General features: G+C 39.9%; 1 protein-coding gene across 1 annotated transcript in view; it reads left to right on the forward strand.

The window, feature by feature from the left end:
- Nucleotides 1-18,063, forward strand: part of LPCAT2 (lysophosphatidylcholine acyltransferase 2) — a 68,469-nt gene that overhangs the window by 12,405 nt on the left and 38,001 nt on the right. Inside the window, exons 3-8 of the mRNA XM_028092758.2 lie at nucleotides 1,915-2,132; nucleotides 3,408-3,520; nucleotides 5,482-5,542; nucleotides 6,705-6,763; nucleotides 7,981-8,015; nucleotides 11,801-11,855. Of these exons, the coding sequence (XP_027948559.1) occupies nucleotides 1,915-2,132; nucleotides 3,408-3,520; nucleotides 5,482-5,542; nucleotides 6,705-6,763; nucleotides 7,981-8,015; nucleotides 11,801-11,855 (541 nt within the window). The remainder of the gene's footprint in view (nucleotides 1-1,914; nucleotides 2,133-3,407; nucleotides 3,521-5,481; nucleotides 5,543-6,704; nucleotides 6,764-7,980; nucleotides 8,016-11,800; nucleotides 11,856-18,063) is intronic.

Consider the following 18,063-nt stretch of genomic DNA (forward strand, 5'->3'; position numbering starts at 1 on the left):
GAGAATGGAATTGCTTCTGGAGCATTATCTAATTAGCAGGGTATTAGAGAATAGACTCATCACAAATTAACAAAGTTACTGGTAAAAGTTCATTCCCATTGGGCAGAGCCAATTTGTTGCCGTATGTTTATCCTGAGAGTGAAGCCTTTTAAAATGTGGATTCCTTGGAATAGGAAGCCATAGGTGAGTTTTAGGGCACTGTTGGACTCTCTAAAATTGTGCACATTTTTTTCTTTGTACACAGGGTCCATTCCTTTCATCCAAATCTCAAAGGAGAATGTCCTCCAAAAATTTTGAAAATCACTGTTCTAGGAACTTTTAAAGAAATATGCAATTTGCTATTCAGTTCATGTTCTAGTGAATAAATGTCAACATTCAGCCCAAGGCTGGTTTGAAGTGGAAGTGAATCCAAGGCTGGCAGTGTCCCCAGAGAACTAATACTACCTCAATCCTTGCAAATCACACTCCTTTGTTTCAGAACTCAAGGTTGCATATCACTAAAAAATACTTTATGAGAGATGTTTTCATGATACACCAATCCCTTTCAATTACCTCTTTGGTTTCTATCATTAACGGCTTATGGAGCCCTATAATGACAGAGGGGAATAGTCCAAGAATCCAGAGAACAGAATTAATAAATGTTAGGGAAAAAAGTTCTATTTTTGCCAATTAAGCAAGTTTCTCTACTTCCTCTCAAACAGGTAATGTTGAAGTCAATTATGCAGCACCAAACTTTTAGCCTTTTTGAAATCATTTAAATAGAAGTGTTTAACAGCTCTGAGTATGGGATATTTTAGAATCTGCATCACTATAAATCAAAAATAGGAGGTGTGGAAATTCGGTAATGGGGTGAGCTTTTTATCCTTAGGTAAATAGACATCTGAACTTGAAAGAGCAAGAAAGAGAGACACAGTCATTTCCCTGTGCCCTCCGGAAAAGTGCTTTGATTTTCTGTGTCTCACTTCTCTGCATTATGACAAGACTGTTGAGAGAATTAGACAGGAAGCTTATTTTTTAAAGCTCTCATTAGATGTCTTATGGGAAATACACATGTTTTGTTTTTCATGAAAAGCTGCTGTGTGCTTATTCACATCCTTGGATATCCGTTCTGTGTTTGCATTTCTAGAAGTGGGTTTTTGTCTCCCTACTCAGTTGAACTTCTCAAGGACAGAGACTGGATCTTCTCTGTCTTGTGCGTCCACACAGGTCACCTGGCACAGTTCGATGAATTAATTAATCTGTAATGACAGAAATTCTTTTTAAAAAGTAAGCAATTCGATATCTGAAATTGTGTAAGTGCATCATGTTCCAGGGAAGTGAGATGGTGAATTTACCTTTTAAGATTTTTGATGATGTCTAAGAGCTATAATGATATAGGTAAGGACAGATTCAGCATGAGAGTTCTAAAAGTGTTGGGGGGAGATAGCAGCATCTTTGTTACGCACGTGTACATTCCCAAGGTGACTCCTCTGAAGAACAGTACTCATTTGGGTTTCTCAATGGGGGATTTGTGTTGAAAATTCATGTTTATCCCTTTATAGTCACAGAATAATGGAGTCACTTATTAGCCATATGTCCTTGGGAAATTTTGCTTCTCTGTGACTCAGTTTTCTCATCTGCAAGATGAGGATGCTAATAAATAATACCCATTTCATAAAATTGGGCTGAGGATTAAAGAGATGTAAAGTCCTTAGAATAGTGCCTGGCAGAAAAAAACCCTTCGTATAACTGTTAGCTCTTCTTCTTAGCTCATATTTTAAAATGTAATGTTCTGATACGTATGAGTTTTTGTGTTGTGTTTTAGAGTAAAGCCCCGCCGTTAGCTGAGATTAGCAAGGCTAATTGTGTCTTTTCTTTTTCTTTCTTTCTTTCTTTCTTTTTTTTTTTTTTTGTTTTTAATATTTCTTTCCAAAGGGAAATCACTCAACCAGTTTTGAAGTTTCTGGGTCATGCCCTGTTCTTTTCGATGGGATTCATAGTTACTATGAAGGGAAAGGTGGCGCGCCCCATGGAGGCCCCAATTTTGGTTGCTGCCCCCCATTCAACGTTCTTTGATGGAATTGCCTGTGTCGCAGCCGGGTTGCCTTCGATGGTTTCTCGAAACGAGAACGCACAGGTCCCTCTGATTGGCAGTAAGTGCTTGTAAGACAACAGAGATCTTTTCATGCTCGTGGATCACCTTTTAAAAAAAATCAACTATCGTTTATCGGTGGGCTTTTTAAAAGCTCTCAAAGCTATTTCCTTACTTCTAGTGAGGAATTATATCGAAGGAAGGAATTTATGATAAAGGTTAGAGACCTCCCTGTCTGTGCCCTTAAGGTTCTTTCAGATTCTCATGTTTGTCACCGTACCATCATTGCTTTCTGTCATTATATCTAGCTAGAAAGACCAGCTTTCAAGTACCAAACATGCCTTGATTTTTTTCGAGAGAGGATTTAACTGAAGAATCTGTGAAAACACCGGTTACACGCTCTTTCACGAATTTCTCTTTGGGGTATTAGGCTGATAGATACATGGAGGCTTTCCTCTTAACTCTGTTTTCTTATTATTGCCCCAGAGTCTGCATGAGGGACCAATGTGAAACTCTGAAAATTATGATGTGGAACGATAAAGTGCCTCCTGCCATAAAAAATAATGAAGCAAGTGAGATGTGTATCCCACCAGGTGCTTTGGTCTCTCTCCCTGGGGTGTGGGTCTCTAAGTAACCGCTGCCAGTCGTCCTGAGGTTATTGCAAACATCCAGTGGTGAGAGAGTGGGTATGGAAGTTTCCCAATGTTACCCTGGCACTCTGGACAAAGAGCAGTAGCTCCTGCCACTTTTCACTCAGCTAAGAAAAACACACACGGACACGCACTACACACATTCTCCCTCTTTTTTTTTTCTCAGTGTAACCACCTTGCTTTGTGTAATATGGCATTTTCCTGAAAAGCTGTTTAGCAATAGATTTTCGGTAAATTGAGGTTATTTTGCATGTGTGAGGAAGCTACCTACTTAGACTGGCGTGCTGAAAATTTTAGTAAAATTAGTAATTGCTCCCTATCCGTGCGTACTCTGGATTCACGCAGTTTTCAGGATATTCCTAAAATAAAACAAGATAATATTGTAGGTATATATTCCAAAGCTTGAATGTCTGTCGGTTGAGGAAGAAGACCTTCAGGGAGAAAATTGCCTTTGTTTCCTTTCATATTCTTGCTGCTAACTTCTGTTATATCAGTGAAATCTTTGTAGATATAAAAAAACCTTCTGATAAGCTGTGAATTAGAGCAGTTTTTTTAAAAGTTCTCTTTGATGTGCTATATTTTAACTTTACATAAAAATTGTTTTATGATTTTTTCAGTATCATTGCTGTGGTAGCTTTAGCCAAAAAAAAAAATGACTTGGCTCTGACCTTTTGTTTGTTTTAAAGGACTGTTACGAGCTTTGCAGCCGGTGCTGGTGTCCCGGGTAGATCCGGACTCTCGAAAAAACACAATAAATGAAATAGTAAGGCGAGCAACATCAGGAGGGCAGTGGCCGCAGGTAAAACACAGGAGAAGTTCATTTAGATATGCGAGTTTACTTATTGTATATATGTAAATCATTTGGATCCACAGATGGCAGCATTTGGGGACACCTATGCTGGGTGTTTTCAGCATAATAGAAACAGAGCAAATGAGTGAGTATTAAAAAGTCCTCTTCCCTGTGAGATACTCCATGGGATTAATGTATCATTCTTTTCTTATTCTCCAAACTCTTTGAAACAATTTTTACTTTGTGTCATAAAAAGTAATTCTCTACCTCTGAATTTATTTATTATCTTAAAGACAAAATATCAAAGCTCAAATATACTCAACAATATGGTAGGTTTATTTTTTTTTAAAGACTCGATTATGATCTTAATCTTATCCGAAGTATATTTAGACAGGGCTTTTTCAGTTCAGCGGGTACGTCCAAATCACCTGTAGAACTTTTTCAGACTTTAGCATCTTACTACCCCTATACCCTTAGAATGCCTTTTGAAGGTGAGAGAGGGGCAACGTTTTCTGGATAAAGAGAGCCTCCTGGGTAATTCTGATAAGTATCGCTCTACCTTGGCCCAGGTGTGAGTAGGGGACCTCTAGCAGGATTCATGATCTGGTAGTGATCTGGCCACCCATGATGATGTGTAGATGTTGAAATTTTAAGGTGAGTATGACCCAGCAGGAGGTTTAGAAACCAGGGCATGTGAGGAATGACTTAAAAAGTGACCAGGAAGAAACGGCACCTGGAATAAGGGTTTGGTTTTTCTCTTTGGATCCAACTACTATATCTAGGACTGGTAGGCCAAAGGTAACAACAAATAGGTAAGATTTTAGCCCATCTCGCTCAGCTCAAGGAACTCTCTGTCCAGAGGTAGAATGATGTGATCTGAAATCCTTCTCCAGAATTTTCAGGCACTGACTAAGCAACCACTTGGGGGGGATACTGTAGAAAGAATTCAAGCATTGGCAATGCTAGATGGCTTTTAATGCCCCTTCCAGATCTGAGATTTTATGATTTACTCTATATCTACTCATTGTTCATAGAGTAGCTATAGAATTTCCACTGAATGAACCATATTTGATATTGTACCAGTTGTGATAGGAAACCTGATTGTTGTTGGTTTTTTTTTTTTTTTTTTTTTGAGGGATGAAATTGCATACACTTACCATTTTTATTTTATAAATAACCCATCATGGTGGCACTTTCACCTAATAATGTTTTCCCTTTCTAATTATTATAAAATACAAATACCAACTAAGTACACATACTAACTGCTGTGGGTGCAGGAATTTTCTGTTTTTATTTTATGTACTTAGCAATTCACTCATTGCCAAGTTCTAAAAGCTTCAGGAAATCCAGCTTGTTCAGTTAATGGGGTAACTAACTACACTACATGTCTTTCACATGAAGAACAGAAAGGACTTATGGTAAAAGCTAAAAATACTTTCTCAAAAAAGATATTAAATTGTATCCTGTATGTCCACTAACCCAAGTAAGCATAAAGCATGTTGTAAGTGTTTTCTCCTTTTCCCTCCTCCGTATATCCCTCCACTGTATGTTGTAGGAGTGACTACCCTTTAACGGGAAAACAGAAACAAGGAAGTAGGAATGATTTGGTCAAGGATGTAAAGCAGTAGAGGAAAGAATTTAATGTGTGCTTTGACCAGGACTTAGGGTCTGCGTCTTCTTTTAAGTTTATCCAGATCATTAGCATTGTCATTAAGAAACATTTAGTAAGTGTATTTTCTATTCAAAGCTTTAATCCATTTTCTAATTATCTCAATGGTCAGATAGCAGTTCTTTTAGAGGAAAACCGGATAATCCGATTCTAGCTTTCCATAGAATCAAGTATTAGCCTTTTATTTCACTTTTGCTTTGTAACAATTGGCAGCTCTTTGTGAAATCATAAGAAAGTGAGTAAAGAGGTAATCTATTAATTAGACTGAAATATTAAATCTACATATTCCTTTTCTCCCAAGATACTAGTTTTCCCAGAAGGTACTTGTACTAATCGTTCCTGTTTGATTACTTTTAAACCAGGTGAGATCAATTAAATTATGTACTGTAACAAAGTATGGACAATTTCTCAAATGATTTGTTACTAATACACGAAACAACTTGTTAGTTTGTCCTGGGCGTTGCTTTCCCAATAGAAAGTTTTTAATATTGCGAATCCACAGAACTCACTCCTTTACTTTCTGTTTTGGTATCATAACCCCTTCTTTGGATTATCATGTATACGTGATTGTGTGTGTGGGCATGCACGCGTGTGTTTGTGTGTGTGTACGTGTGAACCATTTGCTTTTGTATCTGGTTGTGTGCACACACGCACACACAGAAACCACTAGCAGATTTGTCTTTTCCTCCAAGGATCCCCTCACAAATACCCTAGGTCCTGCACTATCCAATAGAAAACTGTTTTAGTGATCATTATAATGCCTTCAGATGCCTTCTGTACTTCACTCCTTTCTTTTTTTAATATTATGAAGTCACTAATTTCATAGTAATGTGTAATTTCGTACATAATTTCCTAGTAACTGGTAATCCTTTAACACGTTTTTGTATTGGCTGCTAGAATGCTCAGAGCCAACGTTAGAACTCACTTCTAGCAAGTGGGGGTAGTCCTTGCTCCAAGTATTCACTTTTATTTATTTATTTATTTTTATTTTTTTAAAGATTTTATTTGACAGAGAGAGACACAGTGAGAGAGGGAACACAAGCAGGGGGAGTGGGAGCGGGAGAAGCAGGCTTCCCGCCGAGCAGGGAGCCCGATGCGGGGCTCGATCCCAGGACGCTGGGATCGTGACCTGAGCCGAAGGCAGAAGCTTAATGACTGAGCCACCCAGGGGCCCCTCGCTTTTATTTAGATTTTGTTCTCCTCAGTTTCTCTTGGTTTTGACTTTGTTATCACTTCTTTTTAAAACCCTTTTGAATAATGCGTGTTTGGAAAATGAAAACACGTGGAGATGTAAATAAATATTTTCAGCGACTTGGGCGTAACATTTAATATTTTGGTTTCATAATTATGAATTTTAGAACTCTCTCATTTTGGTAAGCACTAGGGATTTATGGACAATTAGCATATAGTTTATGTGTACTCTTAAACCAGTAAGGATAGGTGTATCATTTATTATTAATTTTCTTTATTATAAACATTATAGTCATATAAGGAAGATGCTATAATATTTCACTGTGGTTATAGGAGCCTTCATTCCTGGAGTTCCGGTGCAGCCAATCCTCCTCAGATACCCAAACAAGCTGGTAAGCATAGTGTTTTACTGTGGGAAAAATCGCAGACATTCCAAACAGCACAAATTCTCTCGCACCCCTTTTAAACTTTGAATAAAGCTCTGAATAGACACATGGTGGAAGAACATGGGCAGACTCCATACCCCTTGCCACATGGAGCATTTAGAAGTTTGCAAGATGGCACGTACTTGTGGACACCAATATTACATTTTGTCTCTGCTGTTATTAAGCTCCAAGAAGGCATTTCCTTAGCTTCTACTCTATTGTCACGGTAATGGTTCCAGGGTCTTCTTAGACTGGGTAGCAGAAAACTTGCATAAAGTTGTGATCTTCACTAAGCCCACAAGGAGACTTTTCCCGATTCAACGGTTATTACTGGAAGGCTAACTGGGGTAGCAGGATAAATTTGGGATTGCCTTGGTGTTTTGTTCCTGGCTCAGTAACTCTTAGCAAGTAACTTAAATGAGAAGATAGATAGGAAAACAATCTGTCATCCTATAGAAAGTGCACAGTTGGCTTAGGAAACCATCTCTCTGCTCCAGCCAGGTACACCATTGTCCTCTGGATATGGATGGTGCCACCATTTTCCTATAAAGAAAGGTTTTTTGGAATCTCTTTTGGTTCTGAGAGGAACTTTCTCTACTACAGACTCTACATAAAAAAGCAGGCTGTAATTAATTATCTATGTTATTTAAGGTCAAGAGTTCTTGCTCAATTCAGCTTTTCTTTTGGTGGCTGGCTTCTCAGCTTTCAACATCTGGAGTTAAAAAAATTAAAATCCATCAAAATTTACTTATTATACTTCTGCCTGTTTGGCATTTTCTCAAATTCTTTCACTATGTACTACTTTAACCTTTTCTTCCAAATACCCATCCCCCCCTTTTTGAGAAAAGATATATTCTGGGGTTTGTAAGCAAATTAATTACCCAGTTATGTTCACGTTAGGAGAAAAATAGCTAAGCATGGACATCGCTTTATTAAAAATTAAGAGCAACTTAATTCCATAAAAAGATAGGTGGTTACATATGGAAAACAGATTTTTGCTGCGTAGATATATAATCCAAGAATTCACAGAGCAATTCACTGCTGATAATAGGCTCGTTTTACTTTTCAATATACTGCTTTCAATTCAGAAGGAAAGTATACGAATACCAATATTAAAATAAGATTTAGGTTTTATTTGGCATTTTTTCACTGAACTAACAGTCTAAATACTTCTGTTATTGTAGGATACCGTGACTTGGACATGGCAAGGATATACATTGTAAGTCGCTTCTCTCTATTATTGGTTTATTTAAATTTTATTCAAGAGAAGAAAAAAAAAGATAATTCTTTTTTTAAGAAAAAATAAGCCTTGTTTTTTTTTGTAAAAGTAAAGATTTTTTTTAAGATTTTATTTATTTATTTATTTATTTATTTATTTATTTATTTGAGAGAGAGTGTGTGTGCAAGATGGGGGAGGAAGAGGGACAAGTAGACTCTGCCTGCTGAGCCAGAGCCTGAGCCCAACACAGGGCTTGATCTCACAACCCTGAGATCAGGACCTGACCCGAAATCAAGAGCCGGACGCCCAACCGACTGAGCCACCCAGGCATCCCTAAGAGTAAAGATTTCTAATCAGATCCTGAAATCTTGTCACTGAGCAGTCTCTGTAGAGAGCCTCACTATCTTGCCCATTAGCCCCTGGCCCCTCCCATGTGCAGAATTCTAGCTGTCTGCCATGTTCTTATGGGTCTCAAGTGTGTATCTACCAATTCTTCAGAACCAGTCCAATGACCTGGTTTGCATCCTACTTAGCATTAATCTTGTAGTTTTATTTCCATTGCAGACTTATCATATTAGCTGGTGTCTCCATTGTTGTTTTACTATATCGGTTTAAGCAGTCCAGAGCCATTGCGTCATAATGGCCTGAAATAGCAGTGATGTGTCTGATCTGAGCTGAGAAAATAGCTAAGCTTTCAGTTCCGTTCTTGGACTTTAAAATCATAGGGATCAGCAGTTTCTATAAACATTTAAGAGAGGAGAGGAATACAGCTCACCAGTAAGCAAGCTGAAGTGAAACAGGCCTTCAGAAAGAACAGAACATGTAGAATCTTACTTTCCCTCAAGACGTTTTTTCGAGTTCCCCCTGGATACTTCTGAGCTGGTTTATACTGCAGTGAGAGCCATGTATAAAATGCCTGGATTTGAGGGCTTTGCCTGGGGGCTTACCCAGCAATGCCTTTTGATACTGAACATAGAGAGTTCACATAACATTTTTGATGCATAGACAACCACTTGGACATATGTAAAGGGGAGTCATCATTTGCCTTCAGGTACCTTGTGAGTTCCTTAGATCAGCCAGACAACATATGAAAGTCTGATTTTTTTTATACTACATACTGATTTTTTCCATGTTGTGTGTGTGAATTGCATTGAAATAATAAATTTAAATCAGAGTGGGTAACTGATGGGCCAGTTACATGTGTTAGTGTTTATTAACATGTGAGACACGTATGTTCCTATTATGCTTCAGCCCTTCATAGTTGAAGTTAAGTAAACGACGCTCAAAATAAGGACCATCAACTGCAAAGGATATCTAGGCGTTATGTGATCTTTAACTCTTCAGGACGTCGGTTTATTCGTTTGGCTAGAATACATGTTTCATGTCACTGTTGATCTTGAGTTCCTGGTTTTCAGCTTTTTATACAAGGGCAAGTGAGGAGAAACAAATTGTATGAGAGCATTTTAGAAAAGGGAGTGCCTAAAAACTGGGTGCAGAGCATCATTGTATGTCTTGAGGTGTGTCATCCTCAGGGTCTTTACAATTTAAGGTCCTTACAGCGACAGTGACTGCAGGTTCCCTGTGTGGTCAGTGTGCCTTGTGTAACTTGTGCGGCAGTGCAGGTGGGCATGAAGGTCAAGTACAGGAAGGCCTTCCTGGAAGGGGGATCAGGATAGAAAATGGAACGGTTGGGTTAATCTAGCCTTCTAGCCTGGGACATGTGTGATAAAGGGAAAAAGAAAATAGGAGAGGGAATTCAGAAAAGACAGGGAAAACATTTTTCCAGAGGTAAAGATTTCTTAGGACCGATAAACACAAAATCCTCAAAAGGCACAATTTTGTTTTGTCCAGATGCCACATTGCACTTGACTATGGTGACTCTCATTTCCACTTTTATCTTCCGACGGGCTTCACGGTGTATTTAGCACTGTGCTGCTACTTCTAAGTCCGTTTTCTCAATTGCCTTCGCTCTAAGGGTGAGTCTAGCCTGAGATTCTAAGGAAGAGAGTCTATACTAAGGCAGATAGCCTAAGGGAGAAGGTTAATAAACTTAGGGAGTACACTTATAGAAGGGGCAGCTATGGAGAAATCTGTTTTGTGTGGGTCCGAGAAGTGTCGTTTGGTTTGGGTGTATGTAGACAACACAGGTTTAATGAGATCTTATGCCTGGCTCCTTCCTTCCTTCCTCCATCCCTCCCCACCATCCCTCCCCACCTGCCTCCCTCCCTTCCTCCCTCTCTTCCTTCCTTTCTTCTTTGTCTTTCTCTCTTTCTTTCTTTCTTACAGCTTTCAGAATTTTCAGAACAGATTTATCTATTTGAATCACTAACTTCCAAAGCGCAATTTAAATAGATCAAGAACAATTTACTTTGTGGTAAATAATATGGGTTGACTTTATTTGCTTGGGGTTGAAAGTAAAAGATTATTTTCCTCTCAGATGGAAAATTTGAGAACTGATACTTAACATTCACAATTTATAATTATATATGGAATTGGTACATCTACCTAAATTCCTTCTTTGAACTAAATAACTTGTTTAAATTTCTAAATTTCTTGTGTAAAGTAAGTCCTTTAAGTAATTTTTTATAGATAAATCACATTTTAGTTTCTTTTTTTTTAGAGAGAGAGATAGAGCACAAGACGGGGGCAGGGGCGGAGGGAGAGGGAGAGACAGAATCTTAAGCAGACTCCCCACTGAGTACAGAGCCTGACACGGGGCTCAATGTCACGACCCTGGGATCATGACCTGAACCAAAATCAAGAGTCAGATGCTTCACCAACTGAGTCACCCAGGTGCCCCAATTTTAGTTTCTTTTTTTAAAATTTTTTTTAAAGACTTTATTTATTTATTTGAGAGAGAGAATGAGAGAGAAAGAGCACATGAGAGGGGGGAGGGTCAGAGGGAGAAGCAGACTCCCTGCTGAGCAGGGAGACCGATGTGGGACTCGATCCCGGGACTCCAGGATCATGACCTGAGCCGAAGGCAGTCGCTTAACTAACTGAGCCACCCAGGCGCCCTCCCAACTTTAGTTTCTTAATAGCAAAAACAGGTTGGTGGTTTTCTTAAACATGTAGGTTAATCCACTCTGCCAGAATTCTGGGTCATCTGTCTAAATGAGGCAAAATAAAAATCCCATTGACATCCTATCCAGAGAGTTTAAATATGTATTAGAAAGCCATACATAGAAACAACTATTTTCAAAAATTTTCTTTGAAAAGGTTGATTATAATCATTTTAAAGCCTTTGTCCTCTGTCCAGCTTTACAATGAAAGAAAATTTCTCCATAACTTAAACATTTATTATTAATTGAGACAGTTATGATAAAGTTTCTGCTCTTAGGGAAAGACCCGCTGATTTCTTTTCTTTTTCTTTTTCTTTTTTTCATATCAGGAAAGAGTTTAGAAATGTAATGTTCTACTCAGGAGTTGTCCTATAAACACACTTAATCTGCCTTAAATTGTGGCCTCGGTAGTTTCTCTAGGGACTTAGGCCTACAAGTCCGAGTTGTCAGGGAGACTTCAAATTTGGGGTTTAGCGTGCTGAGCTGCAGCTCTGACTCACAAGTGCATATTTGATATTGCATTTGGTGATTTAACTTTCGAATATCGCGAATACTTGTTCAAGCCCAAGGAGTGTTATAGCAGGAGGGTGACATTTATAAATGCAGAATATACATGAAGTGTGACGTGGTGGTGCTTGTGTTTAAAGAAAGGATCGTTGAGTAATAATATTAGATGGTACTTGTATTACCACATAAAGATGGCCTGCTCTTTTTTCTCTTCAGCATTCAGCTTTGTATGCTTACTTTCTGCCAGCCCTTCACGAAGGTGGAAGTTGAGGTAAGTCATTCAACATGTAGCCTTGGAACTGGAGATCTGGCCTTCCCTTTTATTTCGAACTTCTAGTCTAGAGAGCCCAGCTGTACAAAGGTTGGAAGTTAAATCCACCCTCTTTAAAATAAGCCCTGGTCTTTTACAAATTATCCACCTGGCTCTCAGATCCAGCTCTTAGAATCTTACCAGGAAGTACTGCTAACTTCTGGGAACTTCCACATTATAGCAGTCCCTGACTGACTAGATTTGCGTAACTGCATAACTACTTTCAAGGCTGACCTCCCCCCAGTGGGATGGTAGGCTTCACGTCCTCACAGAAGCAGCTACAGTAGCTGATGGAGGCCTAGAGCTCCTGGAAAAGTATGTTCTGTCAGAGTGGAGAGGCACAGCCGGTCGGAAGCCCTCACGGAAGGCTTAGGAAATCCTAGCTGGGAGGCCATTCATATCATCGTTCGTGGGGCAGTCTTTCAACTTGAGTTGTGGTGGCAGGCAGGGAGTGAGGGAGTCATTTGATCTTTCTGAAAATTCTGACCAGATTTTCAAGACTCTGAAAGTTGGTTCCAGAACGGTTCTTAGGTTTTAGGAGTGACGTGAAATGGACCCCTAAATGCAGAATTGAGTTGGTTTTAGTGATACTCTCAGGTAGCCTCTGAAGAGAGGGTCAGAGGAGTGAGGCAGGCCTTTGATTCCATTTTCCAGTTGCATCCATAGATTGTGTAATGAGAGCTTGAAGTTTGCATATGTAATTCAGAGTTCTGAGTGGGGGTCCGTGCTCCAAGTGACAGGACATGGAATTTAAGTCCCAAGAATACTGTCTTTTACTTTGTTTTATAGCTTAGTCATTTAGCCATGTAGAGAGTGTCAGCAATACCAAATGATATAGGAGGGCAAATTATATTTCAAAATGAGTTTCACTTTGGTTGAAATTTTTCCTGAGACTTGCAGGTTGCCTGCCTGCCAGGAAAAGATCTGTTCATTAATTATATGCCACATTACCCCACATTTAAAACTAGCTCGGTATCTCTCAGTATGACCAAAAAAACACTAGTTCTTGAAATATACATAGATGTTTCTAGAGAAAAACACTAATCTGTGCCCTAATCATTAGTGTAAGAAGTACCAAGGTAAACAAAATGAATCCAATTTCATTCCTCAAGACCTGTCAGTGCCTTTGAGATGGTTTGACCACAATACCCCCTTTTCTCTGGATACCTCCTGAAACTGATGTTCCATAGGATACATTTTGGGGAACCCTGTCAGGAAGAAATTTTATATTATTTCTAGATACCCCAAGCAGGCTCTTCTTTCTTTAATAGCTGTTCAGATAAACTGGTCCTTTGTTCTTTGTCTAAAAGAAAAAAAACAAAAACAAAAAACAGGAAAACTCATACTTAAAACAGCCACACTGTCTTCTGTGCAAATTTGGAAGATATTGGGTATACAGTGTATATGCTGCCCCTTCCCATTTACCCTCCCCAGCTAAAACAAGATCTAGCAACAGATGTGGAAATACACATAGAACTGTACTTCTTTTGTCTACATGTGTCAGTGGTTAAACTGTTACAACAGAAGTAGGCAAAGTCCTCTTTTTTGCCCTGAACATTATTACATTATTACCACATTTCCTTTCTGTGTCATGGCCGGCCTACCTACCTTCTATCTTTCTTTCCTTTTTTCTTTCTTTCTTTCTTTCTTTCTTTCTTTCTTTCTTTCTTTCTTTCTTTCTTTCTTTCTTTCTTTCTTTTTCTTTCTTTCTTTCTTTCGTTCTTTCTTTCTTTCTTTCTTTCTTTCTTTCTTTCTTTCTTCCTTCCTTCCTTCCTTTCTTTCTTTTTCTTTCTTTCTTTCTTTCTTTCTTTCTTTCTTTCTTTCTTTTTCTTTACGATTGCAATATTTGCTTTCTCCAGCCAGCTCTTAGACCTGTCTGGATAATATTTCCTGGATATCAAAGAATATACCCTTTGATAACTTCACAAACAAAATGGCTGCCAACCTGTCTAAAATAGCAGAATTGGTGAGATTCAATGTGTTAGAATTGCCATACATGGCAAGAGGATTGGATGTGTGGCCTTCAAGTTTCATCTTCTTAGTTTAATTATATTTCTCTTAGATTTATGGTGCTACCTTTCATTCAGGGCACTCCTCACTACTTTATGACTTTTGAATATTTTAATTCCCCCCAGGTTGGGTGCAACTGAAAACTGTATCCCACTGCCCGTCAGGTGCTAGGTGTATCCACACCCCAGCTCAAGACTCTCAAGAGCTGGGCATTGCATCCAGGCTTTTGTACCACATCCGAGGAGGCCCGGCTTGAGCTGCCACACATGTAGCTTACCTGGAAGGCTCAGTGCACTTAGTTGCACCAACGTCAGGTGACTTAGTTACTCAGAAGCACGCCTCCCAGCCCACTACCACCTCCGTGTTCTTTAAAACTGTTGGAAATCGGGGGCACCTGGGTGACTCATTTGATTAAGCCTCTGACTCTTGATCTCAGCTCAGGTCTTGATCTCGGGGTCATGAGTTCAAGCCCCACGTGGGCTCCACACTGGGCACGGAGCCTACTTTAAAAAGAAAAAACTGATGGAAATCCTAGTTATTATTTTTTCACATATGTTTTTAGAACTTTGTGAATATTAATTAGGTAAGCTTAACTGAAGATGTATCATTCAAGAATATGGTCTTAGGTTTGTGGTTTTTAAAATGAACTTTGAGTGGATCATTTGGTGTCCTTTTAGGCACTCTGCCCTGGTGAGTCACGGGACATCCCAGGATGTGGAAGGCCTTATGCCTTCATCTTTTACAAGTCATCCCTCACTGATAATGATTTTCCAACTCCGTAGTTACCAGAATCATCGGATAGCTAAAATCTAGAGAGCATAATATTGAAGGGTGTTTTTCTTGTCTCCTCTCCCCACTCCCTCTCTGCTTCCTTGACAGAGACTTTTTTTGAAAAGGTCATTATTTTCTTGACTCTTGAATCTTAAAAATATAACCAGTTCCAAACCGCGTGCCCTCGATAATTGGTCTTCCAGCATCCGTGAACAATGAGACCATGTATGTCCACAGAAGGTCTACTGAAACTTATTCTCTGGATCATAGTGGCCTAGTGGGTGTGTTTAAAGTGTCTTTTAGTGGTTACTTTTATTGGCCAGCTACTTCACAAGTATGGTTTTATAAGCAGATGGCTTAGGGGCATAAGGAAGAAGATAGCTAGTAGGAAACATCGCAAAATGGGACATAAATCAACAGCCTGCTAGTTGTATCTCATGAGAGAGAATCCACACAAAGCTAGACTATCAGGCATTATGTGGGCAGCAACTGGTTTATGAATGGAAACAGGGCATTCACAGGGACCATCAGTCTGTTTCCTCCGTCATAGGCTGTATCTCCATATATCTCCATTTGTACACAGAGCCACCCATTATAATACAGACACATGGTTGTCTGTAGGCATACAGACATATTTTGTTTTAGTAAAATTCCTTTGTAACGCTTAAAAGGAGCTTCAGGTGGCGAGCATTAGACCTACAATACTTTATGGGGGGCAATCCATTGCTATAAGTAGTAGAAAGGGATTTTTTTTGTTGTTTTTTGTTTTAAGATTTTATTTATTTATTTGACAGAGAGAGACCCAGCGAGAGAGGGAACACAAGCAGGGGGAGTGGGAGAGGGAGAAGCAGGCTTCCCGTGGAGCAGGGAGCCCGATGCGGGGCTCAATCCCAGGACCCTGGGATCATGACCTGAGCCGAAGGCAGACGCTTAACGACTGAGCCACCCAGGCACCCCAAAAGGGATTGTTTTTCATTAAAAAAAAAAAAGTTCTGACTTAGGAAAGGATTGTAATAATGAGTGTTATGATCAATACCTGTAGATAGATAACAACTTTTTAAATCTCTAAAGAGTTCATTACTCAGGGAAGGTTCAAATATATTTATATAGTTTACTTAAATATCCAAACACACTCAAATGGTTTAGTTTTGAATCTAAAATGAATGGGCCTTTTAGAAAACCTCTATCACATAAATACACACACATAAACACACACACACACACACAAACCCATATATGTACTTGTTCTAACAAAACTAATTTCTTCTGGAACTTGGTAGAATTCTGAAATTTCTAAGTAGTAGCAGAGAAATGGAGTGTTATATCTATTTTTATTTTTTTAGACAGAAAGAGTGCATGATCAGGGTCGGGGTAGAGGGGCAGAGGGAGACTCAAGCAGACTCCACGCTGAGCGTGGAGCCAGATGCCGGGCTTGATCTCACGACCCTGAGATCATGACCTGAGCTGAAATCAAGAGTTGGGCGCTTAACCAACTGAACCACCCAGGTGCCCCAAGAAATGGAGTGTTACTAAAAAGAGTATTAGCTGGGGTTTTATTCCAGTTCTGCTACTACCGACCTGTATGTGCTTAAGTAAATGACTTAAGCCTCCCCTGGCCTGTGTTCTTACTGGGAAAATGGGGATAATAATTCTTTTATAGGGTAGTTAGCATTTAATAAGGTGACTTAAGTGGCAGCACACGGTAGGTGTTCAATAAGCATGCACTTGTATTTCGCTTACCATCTAAATTGTTCCTTTCTTTTGGGAAGAAGGCAGCAAATGTTAGTTCATAAATACCTTCCTTCGTTCGCATTTGCTCTTTTGAAGCCTTCACAGAACAATCATGGGTCGAACCAGAACTGCACATCTGTTGAGACTGACTCATCAAAATCCTTTTCTGTTCCCTGGAAAAAGAAAAGGCTGTTGGTAGTATCATCACTCATCAGTCTTTTCACAGGCATTTATTTAGTAGAAAAGAATGTGCTCGATGTGGTCAGGAAACAATGAATAAAGCAGTTTTACTGGTCCCGAGTGTTCATGTGAAGGATTGTCTCTGGATAGCGGATGGACTTCAAAATAGGCCAAAGAATTCTGACTTTATCTTGTGCGTAGCCTACGGCCCAAGAGATGGTGGGGCACTGTGGGACCAGAAGGGCAAAGAGGGTGTTCCTATGGGAATCCGTTAGCCGCCCCCTTACATGGGGCAGGACGGTGCGGAGCCTGCAGGCAGAGGACCAGAGCACAGTCAAGGGAGGAGGGCAAGGGTGCTGGGAGCCTGTCTCAGGAGCAATGGAGAAGAATTAGAGAAATGCACATAGGCTTTTGTGGGGAAGGAGAGTCTTCCCTCTACCCACCTAAGTTCCATAGCTGGATCTGTGAAATAATCTCACCACGGGCAGATTCATAGGAGAAAAGATATACAGATTTATGGATTTTTAATATGTGCACAAGGGCATCACAGGGAATAAAAAGTGAATATCCCAAAAAGTGGTGAGAAAGGAGAGGGAGGGTGTAGGCCACTCGGGGCAGAGTCAGTGATCTTTAGGAACAACACATGGGCCCTGGGAAGAATAGACTGGAAGCTATGGCAGCACGTGATAAAGTTTGTCTGGGTGTGATGTCAACCTCCAGTCGCATCTCCTGTGATAAGAGTCCATCTTCCCTGTTTGATGAAACTCCCCAGGAGAGAATTTATGACAACTGAGTTCCTTTTTTTTTTTTTTTAAGATTTTATTTATTAGTTGAGAGAGAGAGAGAGCACAAGCTGGGGGAGAGGCAGAGGCAGAGGGAGAAGTAGACTCCCCACTGAGCAGGGAGCCCAATGTGGGACTCGATCCCAGGACCCTGGGATCATGACCTGAGCCGAAGGCAGATGCTTAACCGACTGAGCCACCCAGGCTCCCGACAACTGAGTTCCTTTTGGAGGAGTTGACTTTAGGCACATAAGGGAAGTTCAGAGAAAGCCTCTCCCTGCATTTGCCATTTTTCAAGTGCCTTTAGCTCAGAATAATCAATGTACCAAAGTGGTACATTATGGGGTAGCATGTCCTGAACTCCTCCACTGTTTTCTTTCTAACGTTGAATGTGAAGTGCCATTGAGGGGAAAGGTGAATCGCAACCCGAGAAGCATGGACTGTGTCTGAAACATTAAAATATGATGGCGGCACGTCCAAAAGGCATACCCCAAGCAGCAGTGAGATTCATGTTAAGTCACTTGATCCTCACCTGTCACAGAGACATTAAGGAAACAGACTCAGGATTAAGATCCCATCTGGGGGCACACTTGCATGATTGAAAGGATAAAGGAAGACCTTCAGTAAAACAAACAGAACTACTTTTGTATCTGGAGGCAGTATGGTCACCTTGGGAAAATAACGTAATTTTCAAG

This window comes from Eumetopias jubatus, unplaced genomic scaffold (genome assembly GCF_037043125.1).
Source record: "Eumetopias jubatus isolate StellerSeaLion01/CBP00866 unplaced genomic scaffold, mEumJub1_p1.0 scaffold_10, whole genome shotgun sequence".
Taxonomy (NCBI): domain Eukaryota; kingdom Metazoa; phylum Chordata; class Mammalia; order Carnivora; family Otariidae; genus Eumetopias; species Eumetopias jubatus.